The sequence below is a fragment of the Anas acuta genome, chromosome 14 (assembly GCF_963932015.1).
Source record: "Anas acuta chromosome 14, bAnaAcu1.1, whole genome shotgun sequence".
In the NCBI taxonomy this organism is placed as follows: domain Eukaryota; kingdom Metazoa; phylum Chordata; class Aves; order Anseriformes; family Anatidae; genus Anas; species Anas acuta.
The window spans coordinates 13520586-13537052 of NC_088992.1; the positions used below are offsets into that span (position 1 = coordinate 13520586).

The window sequence follows — 16467 nt, forward strand, 5'->3', positions numbered from 1 at the left end:
GACTGCCAGCAGGACGAGCTCATTAGCTTGCCCTTTTAGGTAGATGCCTGATCGGATGTTAAAGGCTTACAGAAACTGTTAGGAAATCCAGCTATTTATCAGTTATACTCAAGAGGCTGAAATGCTTGGAAGCATAATAAATTCAGCAAAATTATCCCAGTAACTATTTAGTCTGATTCTGATCAGCAATTTGGTAACCTGACAGCAATAAGCTTGATATAGTAAATTGTAAGCTGATCAAGATAAATCAAATTATAACTTAAACACTGCCAGCGACTGGCTCCCAAATTTAGTTGCAGTTAAAAACATTAAATACAGAACAGGCCTCTTTCCATTTTAATGGATGCTTTACAAGAACAACAAACAAGACTTTGACCTGCTCAAACCTTTCCTCGGGAATGCCGGACTTTATTGGTAAGTGTAAAACACACTGAAATTCATAAAATTTAAATAAGACAGCAAAATTATACCTTGTAGCTACAGTTATCACAAATAATGTATAGTCTAAATTGCAGCCTGAACAAACATTATTTGCTGGGCTCCTTCGCAAGCCCAAGGCAGGATGCAGAGCAATTATTAGAAATGAGCACAATGCCAATTTGCATCTGAATGCCGGGGAGGGGGAGCGGGGCGGGCTGCAAGCACGCTCCATTCACAGCACGACAATACACCGGCTGGTAAAAGCAACTTTATTAGTGTCCCGCAGCAAAATACATTAGTAATTTGTAACCAGGCATTAAAATTCTCATCTCGTGGCATACAAAAGTAATCGGTTTCCTTTCGTGACGCATCGAGTGTCTCACCAGATTGTCCCCCGCGAACACGACAGCCCCAGCACAGGGCCGGGGCGAGGCACCCGCGGGCGTGGGCTGGGGCTCAGGCTCGGGCAGGAGCAGCAGCAACGCGTGGCACGGGCAGCACGAAGCCATCCCGGGCCCGCTGCCCCTTTCCTCGCCCCCAGCCAAGGCCACCCCAGGGCCAGGTGAGCGCTTCCCCAGGTGCTGGCCAGGCATGAGCATGTGGCCGGGGCAGCGCAGCCAGCGCCCGCTGTGTTTCCATTCTCCTTTCAGCATACAGAGCTCAGTCCCTCTCCATCCCCAGCAGGAACACACTAATACATACAATAATACTTCTTTTTTTTCATTCTCGAGCGAAAAGATCTAATTTTTCCCTCTTGATCACAATGCAAAACTGCAGTCTCCAAGCAGAATGATTCAACTATCAATGTTAACTGTTAGTGTTATTGTAAAACCCTCTTTGGTTATAGAATATTTTATTTAAAGCAAGATTATACAAAATATTTTTCAGCTAGAAATACACCCCTGAAATCTAAAAGCAATCTAAATTAACACACTCTTGTAGGCTGAAGCTATACTGAAAGGACTTATAATTTGAGTATTTCCCCACATGATCTAAACAAAGTTATCAAAATTATATTAAGTAAATACATTTTGAGGAATAGTAAACTTTTGAAAATCCTTAGAATATTAAAAGTTAGAGTTCAGGAAGTAGCAGTAGTGGGCTAAAGGAAAAATAACCAACAGAGACACCGCTTTAAATACTCTCCATAGCCTTGAATTCACTGAGAGCCTGCACCGGGTTAACGTGCTTCTTCTGGGATGCTCTTTTGATCTTAGTTTGGGTCTCGTCTTGTTTCTCCCTCTTGACCAGGGGCTTCTTCTCCGGAGCCTTCATTTTCCAAGAGACGGCAGGGAGGTTGAGTGAAGCCATTCCCTGGGACTTCTGGTACTTGGTGGATGCCACGTACGAGGCCTTCACGGTTTGCACCACGGCGTTCATCAGGTTCTTGGCTGCTTGGATCAGAGACATGGCACTGTCCACCTGCCGAACGTCAACGTGAGAGTTACCCATTGTTAATGTGCACACACACGGTATTGCAGAACACACGATGGGCCTGGGGTACATTTTGTACGAGCACTACAAGTGACTGGGCTTTCTTTTGAAACCTGAGCTTCCGACCTCAAGGCAGTGCTTTTCCTTCACCCCGCGGTGAGGACCTGCCTTGTGCACCAGGAAATAAAAAGAGCAGCATTTGCACATTATCTGTGCCTTTTCCATATTCACGGCAATTGAAAAGATTTGTATGCCGCTGTTTGCTTTTGTGACTAAGCTTTAACAGTAGCTTATTCTCTAATGAAATTAATAAAGTCGTGGTAATATCTTAATCACTGGTAATAAACATTTAAATCACCCTCGAATATTAAGTTGTATTAGAAAGGAAGGGATGTAATTGTCTCTTCAGGCCGAGGTGGTTCCTGATCGACAACAGCATTAAAATGAGAAAAAAAAAGCTGTGTTTGCTGAAGCTTTGGTGTGTGGCAGAGCGACCAACGGGGAGGCTGGCAGCAGGGTGCAGGCAGGGGGACATGAGGGTGCCAGCGCCCTGCTCTGCTGGGTGACAGCACCCAACCAATGAACCTAACACACATCGGCAGCCCGGGCAGTCAGGTGAGTGCCCACCCTCACCTCCCCGCAGCTCCATGCCCTCAGCAGCAGCCTCCACCCGCTCCCCCACTCACTGATGCTCCCGCTCGATGATTTATGACCCTGGCTGAAAAGCAGCCGAGCGCCAGCAGAGATGGCACGGAGCACTTCCAGCTGAGCCTGGCCACCAGCCTCGTCGGGAGATTTGGGTCTAAATGCTCAAAGGCAAAGGGAAGGACCGCCTCCAGGCTCGGGCAGGAGCGTTTCAGTGCAGGAGGCGGGCTGGGTCCCCAATGCTGGTGGCCGCGGGTGCTGTGTCTGTGTGTGTTTGGTGCCATCTCAGCTGCCACACGCAAGATCAGGACCTGCGGCGTGCGAATGCCAAACAATCTTTGGCAGGATTTCAGCATCTCTGCTCGGCTTACACAAGAACCCGGCTGCCTCCATGCATTTCAATTCCAGCACTGAATGCATCTCAGGAAGATTCGGGGGAAGACCTCAAAGCCATGGCTCCCCCAGCAGCACAGCCAATGGAGCAGGGGCTGGTTGCTTTGCATGGCGCTGGGACCTTCCCTTCCACCACGCCCTGTTCTGAGCGTGACAGCAGCAGATCTGATCTGCACCCTCCAGCAAACCAGTGTCATCTGCTTTCCCTGCCCCAGCCATCACGCTGGAAAACACTTTCACTGCTTGTTACTAGTGCCATGATTCTTCACAGTGGGAAGAATCGTGTTAAACGCAATGAAAGCAAGGAGGTGCTTTTCTAAATGAACTGCCAGATTGCTCAGGGTGCAAGCTCTTACTGCCTTGGTTATAGCTCTGCTTCCACAGGATGTTTGCTGCATCCAGACGGGGGAGGATGCCAGCGCTGGAGAGAATTTCACTTTTAGACAGCGCTTTCAGAAGTCCCTGGATCAGCCTCCACAAGCAGGTCTTCACCTGATAATCTGACAGAGGCTTAGCACCACTACTGGCAGCATCCAGCCCCAGTGGACAGATTTGTGGAGAACAGATAAAACCAGGAGATTAGACTACAGATGCCAGCCTGTTCATATAACTAATTTATGGCAGAAGGGTATGTAAATTCTAAAGACACTGAATAACTGCAGTAAAACCCTGGAGTACATCTTATTGCATAATGACACATCTACGGCTTTGACAGCACAATGCCTTCAGCCTTGCAGATAATAGGACATCAGGCATGCAACAGAGCTGCACAGCAACACATGTTCCAGCACGTCCCATCACTCAGCACCGCGGTGCTGGCAGCACGAGCGTGTGGGGCTGGCAGGAGGAGCAGCAGACGGCCAGCACCCCGCGAGGGGCCCATCGCTGCCTCTGCAGCTCCTTGTGCAGAGCTCCCCCAGCTACAGCTCTACACCTCGGGCCTGTCTGTGGGGAGAAAGGGGCTGTAAGTTGAAGGATCTGAAGCATCTGAGTGGCAGGGGGTGGGGACTTCTGCTTGATTTTAAGGATTCAGACAGCAGGCTGGGACTACCAGCCCCTTCTGTCCCTTCTCCGAATTTCCTGCCTCAGTCATGGCAAGGATGGGCAAAAGCACTGGAGGCCACACGTGACTGTCTAGGGCAAGGAGGAATATGCCAGAAGAAATTAAGAATTTAGTTCTGCTCTCCTCCCCCCAGATGACCCCAAATAGATTCCTCTTTGGAGGAAGCGTTTCACGAAGTACAGTAAAAAAAATTATTTGCTAAGTAATGGCTAGAATAAGGAAGCAGGCTGGCCTACGGCAGCTTTCAGCTGTCATAAAACAGAGCAGCCACTAAAAATCCCTGCACTCTTCAGGGCAAAGCTATTTTGAAATATTAACATCTCTGGAGCATTTCGGGACCCCAGCATGTTCCAAGGCTGTGCAGACACATGGGGTAGGGTTAGCTGTGCTGATTAAAGTGATTTAACCTCACTGAAAGTGAAAAACAGTCTGAAAAAATGGTAGATCACACAGAGGTAAAGTGAATCTGTCCACACACACTGCTGAGTATGGAAACATGAAGTGTTTTTCTGCATTTCTGTGTTTTCCCCCTTTCAAACGGTAACAAAACCAGTGAGGCAGGGCAGGCAGGATTACAGACTTGGCATGCACTGAAACTTGGACTGAAAGCCCCAAAACACCTTGTTGATATTCTGTCATATTTAGCAGAATAGCTTAGCCTGGAGTAATTGTTACCCCTGGAGGACAAACCGCGTGGAGCGGGCACGCTGCGGCTCCTACGTACCCCGGACACGACCAGCTCCCCGCCGAGGTTCTGCACTTCAGCCTTCACTTTACTGCAGATGTTCAGCTGGTGGCAGTACAGGGCGATGCGCTGCAGGTAGGCGAGCAGGTCCTGCTTGCAGGCGGAGTCGGGGCACTGGAAGGAAAACCAAAGGTGAGGTTTCACTCGGAGACCGTCAGGACCGGAGCTGAACCACTCAGCGAGAAAGCAGCCAGGTGCATGCGGTGCCGGTCCGGACAGCACTGCGCTTTCTGTGGAGCTTTGGTTGCCAAAAGACAACCGAGCAACACACAGGCAAAGCTGAACGCACACAAACACCCCCAGGCAATGAATTCGGCCACCGCAACCCCAGCTCCCTGCGAGGACACGGGGGGTGCCCAGCCCTCCCAGAGCAGGGTCACTGAGTCCTTCCCGTACACGATGCAGGACACAGCAGCTGTGATTTGACATCCAGATCTCAAACTGCGACTCACAGAAGTTGCCGAATCCAGCCTCAATTCCCAGTCTTGAGTACCTGACGCTAGCAAATGATAAACCCACCAGTTACTCGATTATATCCCACAAAACAGATATTTCCCTGCCTTCTGCTCCCGTTCTGTAGCGGTGTGGGAACGAGATTCCTCACCATGACATAAAGTGTTTCAAGTGCACGCCGAGGCACCCAACCATTCACACGGCAGAAGTCACTGTGCCAGCTGAGCAATTGAAGCCTCAGCGGTTCCAGGGGCTGCAGCACAGCTCGCAGAGCTGCCGTCCCCAGCCCAAAGCAAGGACCGTCCCTTGGCTGGCAGCTGGATGAGCGATGAGTCGGCCTCGTGCTGGGTTTTGAAAGAGGAGCCCAGCTGAGGGGCAGCCACAGTCCCGAACAGCTCTGCATGCCTAAGCCCAGGAGGTGCCGAGAAGCCTTTTGCTGCCCACGCCGGTCCCGCAGCCCCGTTACGCACGGGGGCGAGCAGCAGCCCTAGGGACAGCTGCCCACCTCGGGGCTGCTGGCACACGCGGGTGTGTGGAGGCTGGGGGATGAAGGACTGACGTGCCCTGAGCTCTGAAAAGCCTCTGCCCGTCAGCCTCCTGTGCTGCTGCTGATAAATGAACACAAGGGCGGCCGGCTTGGAGCCCCAGACATCGCCGGCTGTGCTCACCCAGGACAACACATTTTAAATGACTCTCCAGGACACATTTTAAATGACCACCCCTTACACCCCAACCTGGCCCCAGGCAGGTGGGGCTGGGGGCACGGCACTGCCAGCTCATGTGCCACTTCCTCCTCTAAACATCTTCCTCGCAGCGTCCCACCGGGCATCCACAGCTCCCCCTCCTCACAAAGCCAGCATCAGACCCAACGGGGTTTTGTTTTCTGCCCTAGGGCAGGCAGTGCTGTGCCCAGCACCACGGCAGAGCAGGAATCCAGGCAGTGCTGATCAGGAGCAGGGCCAAGGCCAACCCCTGCCACGATCTCCATCCTTCCCGGGTGGTCACGCTTCAGCCAGGAACTCCTCGAGCTCTTGCATCAGGGTCTTTGTACACAACCCTCTGATCACCCAAGGCAGCCTTGCCAGGTTCTCACATACAAAATTCAAACACCTTTCCCTGGCCCCACAGCAGAGCCTGATGGCGAGCAGAGCACAGCACCCTCAGCTTTTCCCCTCCAGGCTGTGCTGGCCAGGGCAGAAAGCCCCAGAGCCGTGTGCTGGCTGAGCTCTGCCTGGCACTGCCTGCCCCACAGCAGCACCAGGAGCTCTGCAGAGCAGTGGCTGCAGTGATTTACCAGTGTCGGATGTGAGAGGGATGGAAGAGCCTGACTCTGAGCAGCACTCACTTCTTGCTTGCTCTCCCCAGATTCTGCTGAAATGCAGGGAGCTGAGCAGGCTGCGAGAGCTCTTCTACAAACACCCTCATTCACTGCCAAATCCCATCTCATCCACTACTCTCTGATGCAGTACAAGGCACCGGCAAATGAAGATTCATAATGGACATGGTAGGCTGGGAGGAATAACCTTAAATGTGGCAGCAATTTACTACTCCGTGCTCTGCTCGGAGTCAGGTTTATCGCCTACCACCCCACAGCCTCTCCTCGCCTTTCAGAGAAAGGCAAAACCCCATCAGCAGCAGGGGCTGACCCCAAATTCTCACCATGGACCTCCCATTAGCTGCAGCTCCGGCTCTACAAGACGGGTGCAGGAACCCAAGCTTCCCTGAACAAAAAGCCAGAAAAGAAGGCACCCGCGCAGACCCCTGCGCTGCCACGGTGCGCACAGGTGGGGCGACGTGAACCAAGCAACTGATCTGCTCCAGCAGCCTTTTAACTCTAGCAGCGAGGCAAGGGTAGGTAATAAATGCATTTGCCAGGGCCTGAACAAGTGTTTTTTAAAGCCAAGATGGTATTTCAGCAGAGCAGAGACAAAACAGCTGTATTACATGTTGTATGGCAGCCTGCTGAGCCGTGATGGAAGGCAGCCCCGGCACACACACACACAAAGCACCACCACGGGGCTGCGGGCGTGCTGCGACAAGCACAGCGACATGTGTGGAGCTCGGGGGGCATCTGAGCCCGTGTGAGCACGGAGAGGCTGCAGTCACCTTCTTACTCCCAAGGAAAGCTACTGAAAACACCTGAGGCGGCTGCAGCTCGTTCCTGGGTGCGTTGCTTCCATCAGTGAAGTGCGAACTGCGGGTAACAAAGCAGCAAAGTTTACAGGTTAATTTCTTAAGTGAATCAGTATTAGTCAGCAGCGCAGGGTGTTTCAGAGGAAGTCCATAAACACTGCTGGCCAAAGAGCTAATGAAAAGCTGGAATTAGCATTTTGGAAAATGCTCTCCATCTCCCAAACAGCTCATCTAACACGGCGAGCGAGTGGCACGGCCGTGGCTGGAGCTGCACGCTGACAGGCGCACGGTGCGGCACGGCGCGAGCATCGCTGAACGCCAGGTGCTTGATGGGCTGTGGGTTTATGGAAAGCATTTAAGGGAAGGCACTTTCCAGGGAAGAGTCTGCTGCATGTTTACCAATGGCTGAAGAAGGCAACAAAACATTAGTGGGGTAGTAAAAAATGGAATAGGGAATGTTATTCAGCTGCATAGATCAGAGTGACAGCACTTGGCAAACCACCTCCTTACCGTGTGTGCCATTTCTGTGAGCAGAACGGAGAGCTCAGTTCAAAGACTGATGGTGTTTGAAAAGAGATATATAACACGAGATAAAAGACAACAAAAGGCACCTGTGTATGCCTGTATAATCCCTGTTTCTACATAGGAACACTCAGAAAAACACCCAAAAGGCAACAATTTCACCCCCGATTAACACGCTGCCACAAAAGCCAGCAGCCAGGGCGAGCTGGGAGGCTCCCACAGCGGGGCACCAGCAGAAAGCTGTGCCACAGCCAGAAACAAGTGTGTGTTGGGGGCACCCCTAACAGCACCACTCCCTAAAGAAGCCCAAGGAGGACACGAGATGTCTGTGAGCAGGTATTTTGCATCCTGATGGCAGACCTTGCCAAGATGCTGCTACAGCCTCGGTGCTGGCTGCTGGCAAAGCCGTACTGGCTGCTCCCCTTCACACCCAGGAGCTGTCCTTGACCCTCACCAAATGCACACGCACATTCGCATCCCACCACCCGGCTGAGCTTCTGCAGAAGCAGAACCACTTTCTTCCTCCCTTTGTGTGAAGGAAAGGGGCAGGGAGGGACAGAAGAGCTCTCTGACGGGGTCTGCTTCCTGCAGGCAGGCTCCATCCCCACACCTGGTGGCCATAAGGGAGCAACCGCAGAGACTTTCTCACTGCTTTTAGGGTATGAGTGCCACCGTGATGCTGTGCAGCAGCTGGGCCTGGCACTGCTTGGTTCTAGATGCCAAGACAAGGTGTGCAGGGGGAGCAGCTCTTGCTGCAGGCCGGGCAGTGGCTGTGGTTCTGGTGACGGAGCAGGACAGCGTGGCACCCAGCACGTGTCCCCAAGCCAGCCTCCGTGCTTACCGACCCGCAGGAGGCTGCTGGAGCCCTTTGCTGGGACAGGAGACACGGGGCAGCCCCTCAGCTCCACCCCAATGCTGTTATCAGGTAACTGGTAGCAACCTCCCACCGCTATCAAAGAGCAAAAGCAACCTTTTTTTAACTTTGCGAGTATTTCAACAGTGAGCGAAACACATGACGAATCGCTGTCTTGCTGGAAATCATTTTCATTTGTGTTGTACTCATAACTTCTTAACATTCTCCCATTCAAAACAAGCAGACTGCTATTTTGAGTGAAAGATGGAATACCTTTGGGGAAATTTGCAGGCTGATGGCTAGACACTTCTCAGCAGACGTGAAATACCTTGTGTAATAGCTTTTATGGTTTCAAAGGAAATGTGTCGTAAAACTGCCTGACAGCACAAGTTAGGAGCTCCTGACATGTGAACGCGAGGGGTCATGATTCACCCGGTGTCACATGGTTAACAGGACCCAAAAACACCTCCATTCGTTACAACCCTGTATTAGGCACAGGAAGGCATTAGTGCTCCACCAGAACGGTCGCTCTGTAAGTCCTCTGTGGCTGTCAGACAGGTCTGCACTAACAGATTGCTACAAGTTTCTAAAGAGTATGTAAGCATATCTAATGAAATATGCAGGCTGAAAGTATTAGTAGGGGATGGAGTTAGAAAAAACAGCTATATTCTTGTCAAAATGACTAACTGTACACTCCTGCTCGTATTTATCTTCAAACCTGTGCTTAATCTTTTATATTTGTAAGGACTTTATGTCTACTAAAAGCAGCCATTTAGCTCCCCTTCTATCTTTTGACATGGCTCAGTGCGGAAAACCGTACATCAAGTTTGCATAAAACACATGAATTAAAAAAAAAAAAGCATTGTAAACCTTCAGCATAAGATCTCCTGAGATCTATAACACAAACTGTTCCTTGCTTCATTTACCTAAGGTAGCAGTGACACCTGATTCTCCCAGAAATATGGTTGTCAAAATGCTGTAGCAAGGAGACCCATTTTAAAAACCACTTTTCAACTTTACCTCCTCATCAAACACCTCACCGCATCATTAATATATTCGGGTGAACACAACATCCTCTGGATGCAACACTTAAGAAAGATCTGCATTACGAAGATTTACTTCCCAAGACAGCTTTAGTTGAAACCTTGTATTAGGAATTTACATTCAAAGAAAGACCGAAAAGCAAGCAAGAGCTGTACAAAATATAGTTCATAGTCAGTCGGTTATGATCTCAGACTTAACCTACTTGCATTTCAGGGTCTCCCTTGCAGGCAGAGCATTATTACTAATGCTGATGTCTCTCTGCAATTTGGGTGTGGGCTGAGACCAAAGGCGCTTTTGCTCAGCCCAACCCAGTTTCTGAAGTGGCACAGGACAGGCAGATGCATTACATCAAACCCCCAGCTGGCCATACTCAGACCTAGAGAACTCTTCTCAAACACCTCGGTGCACACAGCACAGCAACATGCTCCACAGCCTGGGACAGCCCAGCAAATGCTCAGCTCACACCAAGCCTTGCTTAAGTCTCCATCAGCTCTGACTGGACAACGAAAATATACTAGAGAGCTTTGATAATCTGATCATTCGGTCTAGGGGGCATTTAAAAATTGTTTAATATTATAAAGCTGCCTCAGAAATAATATTAAGGGTTGTGCAACAGGACACATGTAATAATTACAGTATTGCCTACACAGTCTTGCCATTGCTTTGGGAAGTACTCGGGCATATTCTGAGCATGACAAAAGCAGCTTGAATTTAGTTTCAGTCCTGTTCAGTTACAGAAACTGGCCTAGATACTATGTGACATGAAGCAGTGTTGTCATATTGCTACCTTAAAATGGTAGGTGTTTGATTTAAGCCAGGGAGCTGCTAGTTTCATTGCTGGACGTATTTAACATTTTGCACTGCTTAGGGTGGCAGGAGAACAGCTAGAAAGAAGACTATTAGACAACTCTGAAAAAATCAGTTTAAAAAATAAAATGAAAAACCTCTAAACTAACCATATATTCTTGTATTCACTATGTCTGCGGTACTGAAAGATCTCCTATTGCTCATTTGTGCTGGAGGGTTATGAAAATGAATTGTGACTTACATGGTCAGCAATAGTCCGTCCCAGCTTGTCCATCCTTGACCCAGCCTCTGCAATCTTCTTGGCTGCACTAATCACATCTGATGTATTTTTTAGTGGACCTTTACCTCTGCAAAACAGAACAGAGTCTACCTTCTAGCACCAGAAAAGCAGAAAAATGAACAATTCACTGCTGTTTCTACTCCATATTACACTGGCAGTGCACCCGACTGCGCGAAGGTTGCACAGCAATAGGCAGGTCATCGGTGTGACCATTACAGCAGCCTCATTTCCCAGTCAGTTCCCACCCCTCCACCCCACCCCCAGACTCTCACCATGTTCAGATTAAATCTAGGAATAAAAACAACTTGAATTTTACTGTTTCGAGCAACCTAATTATGATGAGAGATAACATTTTACAAGACAGATTTGTAATTTGCATGGGATGCAACATCAAGTTTAAAAAATAGTGTTGTATGAAGTCTAGTAAATGGATTTCAAAAGGCATCAAAAAAACACTCTTTCTTTTGCAAATCACTGTACTAGGAACTATTTCTGTAGTATAGCAATATCAAGAAGCCCATAGAATTTAATGTTTTAAAGAACTGAGCAAATATATATATATACTCTTTGGGACAAAAATCGCCCTTAAGGAAGAAAGAATGGCAGGAAATAACTGCTATGTATCTATAGATCAATTTAAACAGTTATTACCACCCAGTCACTGCATAGTAATGCATCTCCCAAGTTAATACACAGGCTTTAATAGGGTAACATTTAAAGGAAATTATAAGAAGTAAGACTCTTAAGAGCACTTGCAAAATATTTCACTGAAGGATCACCAGCTCAGCCAATGCTGAGACAAGGTGGTGTGTGCACAAACTAGGACTCACCTGGTGAAGTCTGTCATTTCCATCATAATCATACACATTTGTTTTGCCAGAACAATTATATCATTACCGCTGTCATCCCATTTTGATACTTCAGCATCCAATTTGCTCTTTTCTTCCTGGAAGCTTGCTACTTGCTCAGCAATCTTAGCTTTTTGCTCTTGAGGGAGCTGAGCCATGATAGCCTGAAAGAGAGAGTTTTCTCACATTTCCTTCTCCAGCTGCTTGTAGAAGGCTTCTTGGAACATTTCACTAATAACCAATTTAAGTCATGTAGATGGGGGGATAAAATTTTAATAGCAACCCTCTACCTAGAGGGTTTACAGAACTATTTCCTTCCATTTCAAACACCAAGTTTATGCTGTATGCATTACTACCAGCACCAGAGAAGAAAAAGTGCCCGGAAAGACAAGTTGACATCTGAAACATGAGCACTGCATAGTAAAAAGATGTGCAAGTTTGCCACATGTTGCTATCCCTCAAAGAAAAACTGCATGAAGAGGAGGGACTTGCCTTTTCTGTAAAATTGAAGAGTTTTAAAAGGAAGATCCACTTGGGTATCTTTCAGTGTTGGAATACACAAAAGAAACATTATGAATCTCTTTCCTGCAAAACGCTCGAAATGCTATTTAGAAGCATGCACGCTGAGAAAAGACTAAGTGAAAATAAAGAGTATGTGCTTACTCCTGAATAAAATCTATTACACCAGGTTTACAGCCTGTGTAAGTCTCAGTGCCCTTGCCTTCTTAAATAGTAGGGGCCTTCATGCCTCCAGGAGCACACGAAAAGGAGTCTTAGGATGAAAAAGCATCTGGCAGCTGCAGTACTAAAAAGTAAATTAGAAATGTCTGCATTTAAATAGAAGGGGGAAGAGGGATATAGGAGTAGAGTGCTTGCCCAAGGAAGGAGAGCATAAAAACCACTCTGAGTTAGTGTAATTCCAAAGCCAATGTGGCAGAAGTTTGATAAATAAGGCCTCACTACTCCTTGGCTGGTTTCAGACCAAAAGAGCCTTCTCAAAAATCTTTCATGGCACTTTCCCCAAGAGGATAAAATTGTTATTGATCCAGAAAGGAACATGTGAAATAAAAACAATACGTAAGGCCTGCTTTTCCCTCAATGTACCAATTTAAAGTTTTCGTCTATTAATGATTATATATTACATATCAATGCTTTCATTTTTAGCAGTCATAGGGAATGTGGTTAGTTTAAATTATTTCATTTTCAGGCTGCTTCGAACATCATCTTGATTAAATGCTCAGTGGCCAAACACATGCGTAAGAAGACATTTTGTAAAAAATGCCTGAACTGTAAAGTTATCTGCTTCTTGCCCACAAATTTAGCATTTGCCTGTTGTAAAAAAATGTTTGTACAATGGAATTATTTGCCCCATATCTCCCTGCAAAAACTCACTTGCCTAACTAAATGGCAGTGCCTATTACAATGTCTGAAGCCAAAGCATCACGTAGCTCATTGCTATTAAAAGGATTTTGATCTTTCAGAACATTCAAGGTAAAATGCAGACACCTGTGATGTCCATGAGACCAACACTGCTACATTTCCCTTAAACTCCTTTTCAGAAGACAATTAGAAACAAAGAACGTCTGTTTTCTGATCTAATGCTTTCACCAAAGAAGGTAAAATAAGTTGGATTTTCAAGGCAAGCTAAATTGTTTCTTGAAGGTGAGACACGCTTAAGTAATACTCAAATTTCTTCCTTACCCTTGCACTTTGTCCAGCAATGAGCTGATCATCTTCAGTCTGAATGCTTGTTCTGCTTCGGACATCAAAATCCTCAGTCTCAAAGTCAGAATCATCCAGCTCTTCAGGAGTCTGAGAAAAGATAAATTCAGTAAGAGTCAAACAGATTAAATGGCTCTAAAAAGCAAAGAGAGAATGGAAATAAGTTCCTGTAAAAAATATTCAGTGTTTTCAACAAAAAAATTAGGACAATACCCAGCTTATCAATGTGTGACTATGTACATGGGACTGCTCAGGTTAAAACATGATAGGGATCCCCAAAATTACTGAGCAGTAACTAAACATCTGACATTTGTCAGAGGACACTAATACACTCAAGAGTTGAAAGGCACACACACAAAAAGCCTTTACAAAATGAATCTCGCTATTCGTGACTTGGTTAACAGTAAAAGCCTCACCTGACATTGTGAAGCTAAAATTACATACAACTTCAAGCCCTGCTTCACAACCACAGATGTCTTCTTTAGCACAATTATGAATCAAAGCATCGACTGAATTAACAACAGACAAAATATATCGAAATTTATTCTTATCCCCCAGGAAAAGCTTAAAATTTTTAGCTAGTAAGGGCCAGCTTTTATGCTGTAGGCTAAACTCATCTGACCTAGTTCCTGCTTGCCTTGAATTTATTTTTGTTACTGCCAGTCTACAGCTGGCGAAATTTTTATAAAGCTTATCAGTTTAAACAGCATGTTTGTTAAAATACTACATCTTTGCCTAGAGTGGCACTTCATGACAATTTTGCAGAGCTGGATCAACAAAGAACTTCACTGATAAATGCAATGAGTTGTGATTAATAGACAAGATGCAAATAAAGTCCCTGTTCTTCCGATTTCTTTCCTATGATTTGACTTTTATAAACTTGTTTTCCAATACAGACATCTTGCAATGCACTTAAAGATAGTTACGCAAAACAATTGCCAAAAAGCAAAGGTGGCTGACTATGCTGACATCAAGACTAGAGAATCTCAGCCCCCAGCTCCTTTCCACGCCTTTAATAGAGTATATCCGCAAAATTAGAGTAAGGACATACGCTAATGAGTAGATGGGTGTGTGTCAGTATTTAAAAAAAAAGTGAAAAACAAAACCAAAACTATTCTGTTGCATCTTTAGAGAAATGCTGACAGTATTCAAGTCCCTTCTCTTCCCATCTATCTCACAGCCAAGGGCAAAAACTGCTCTGGGGGCTGATGGGAGATTGCCTGGGCATCAGGGAGAAAAGAGCTTTATTTCAATAACCTACAGGTACAGGAAGATTTTAATTCTGAAAACAGGCTGCCTAAGCACAAAAAGTAGGTGTTGGAATGACTTTTCCTTCCAGTTTCCATAAAGAACAAGTGAACCAGCTCGTTTGCCCCAGCGGCCCCCTGCAAGCGTGGTTACTCCTGGGGCTCAATCACAGCGTCCTGGGGAAGTGGTGGTCTGGCACCTTCTCTTTTAGCCCAAGTACTTTCTATACCTTCAAGCCCTTTGGACAACAAATGCTAATGTTCTGGCTTTTTTTATAGGTCACCGATGTGCAGCAGCGTGCTGCCGTTAGCTCTTGGCAGCCGTGGCTCCCTGACATGGGAGGCGCGGCGCGAGGGGAGATGTCAGGATTGCTGGCACTGCCAGCGCTGCTAATTACCGGCGGCGTGGAATTGGCAGTCGTACTTTCATGTCCTGAATAACAAGGACTCTAGCAGGGGGTGAATCCAATTAGTTTGTCTGCATAGCAGGAAAGCACTGATATCTTCATACAGCATTGGCTGTCTGTAAATCCTGGGCATAAGTATGAAGAACATTCTATGGAGAGCACATATGTGGCTGTCAGCTTGTCTGATTTTCTGTCCGATTCTTTGCTTTAAGCAGCAAACATGGCAGATAGCATTGCAATGGTTCCTATAATCACATATATTCTGCGGCTGTATTTTGTCGATTTGCTTATCACCAAAACGCATCTGCAGTGGTTACCACTCTGAGAGATGACGAGAGGTTATCTGCACGGCATTTGCATTAGAGTCACAGGGGTACAAGGGAAAAAGGAAACAAGGAATAAAACCACTACATTTATCTTTGCTGTGCCTAGCTCCTGACCATTTTCACCATGCTAATATTCAAGAAACCAGCCAATAGGTCAGCCTCAACCAGAACTTTCTTTCCTGTATCCCTGCAATTAACTGCAGGAGCTCTTCTGCATCTTCACCTCATGTCTCCCACCAGACCAATGCTGCCTGACCCACCAGCAAGTAGGACACCGACTGCACCTGAATGAAACATGCACGTACAGAAGGGACAAAGCTTCCATCAACTGGTCCCTGTTCAATGTGTTTAGCTAATTAATGAATCACGTGCTATAGAAACACACAGAGAACTATAGCTGAGCTCACCTAAACCTGTTTTCGGCTAACTAGCATTAATTCTCAAAACTTACTTAAGAGACGTCAGGTTTTATTTCTATGCTCTCAAAGCATCAAGAAGCACCTATACCAGGAATCCACTCGCTATTGTTAAATCAAAGGTCACTGATTCTAGCACGTTAATAAGCAAGGCATTAAACACGATTTTATAGAAGATGTGTGAAGAGCATTTAGCATCACCTCTCATGGCTATCATTGCTACTCACATCTCTTTAATGAGTTTGAGTCAAAACGTACTTCTGCAGTACTACACGGAGCGATTAGCAGTTTTTAGACTGAGAATGTTAGTATGAGCTAAATGAAAACCTTACGCTGTCTGCTCTGAATAAAAGCGATGCCTGTCAGTTCAATAAAGGTGGGGGAAAGTGAGTGGAGAAATAAGAGAGCTGTTCAGTAAAGTTGCACTCACTCTGATCATCAATACAGCTTTCCGGATATCTCTTATTCCATCGTACACCAGTCGTGAAGCATCGATAAACTCGTTTTCATCCATTGGCTGAGCAGGGTCTGAACTCAGTGCTTCCACAGCAGCTTCTACTTGCTCAGTAAACCGTGGCATAACTGTATGAAGGACACAAACCAACCGTCAGTCCCCACCCCAATACCATTTGCTGCTGCATACCCCCATGTGCATGTCTCATTGTTAACTACTACTGGAAACTCTCCAACGATTCCCTTTAAACTCAAA

At 46.8% G+C, this 16467-nt stretch overlaps 1 protein-coding gene across 2 annotated transcripts in view; it reads right to left on the reverse strand.

Moving 5' to 3' along the window:
- Positions 1–675: 675 nt before the first annotated feature.
- CTNNA1 (catenin alpha 1) overlaps positions 676–16467 on the reverse strand; it is a 111574-nt gene continuing 95782 nt past the window's right edge. For both annotated transcript variants that reach the window (XM_068698147.1, XM_068698148.1), the window contains 6 exons: positions 16189–16340; positions 13342–13452; positions 11623–11804; positions 10754–10859; positions 4680–4814; positions 676–1842 (listed from right to left, as the gene is read on the reverse strand). In XM_068698147.1, the coding sequence (XP_068554248.1) occupies positions 1555–1842; positions 4680–4814; positions 10754–10859; positions 11623–11804; positions 13342–13452; positions 16189–16340 (974 nt within the window). In that variant the 3' untranslated portion in view covers positions 676–1554. The remainder of the gene's footprint in view (positions 1843–4679; positions 4815–10753; positions 10860–11622; positions 11805–13341; positions 13453–16188; positions 16341–16467) is intronic.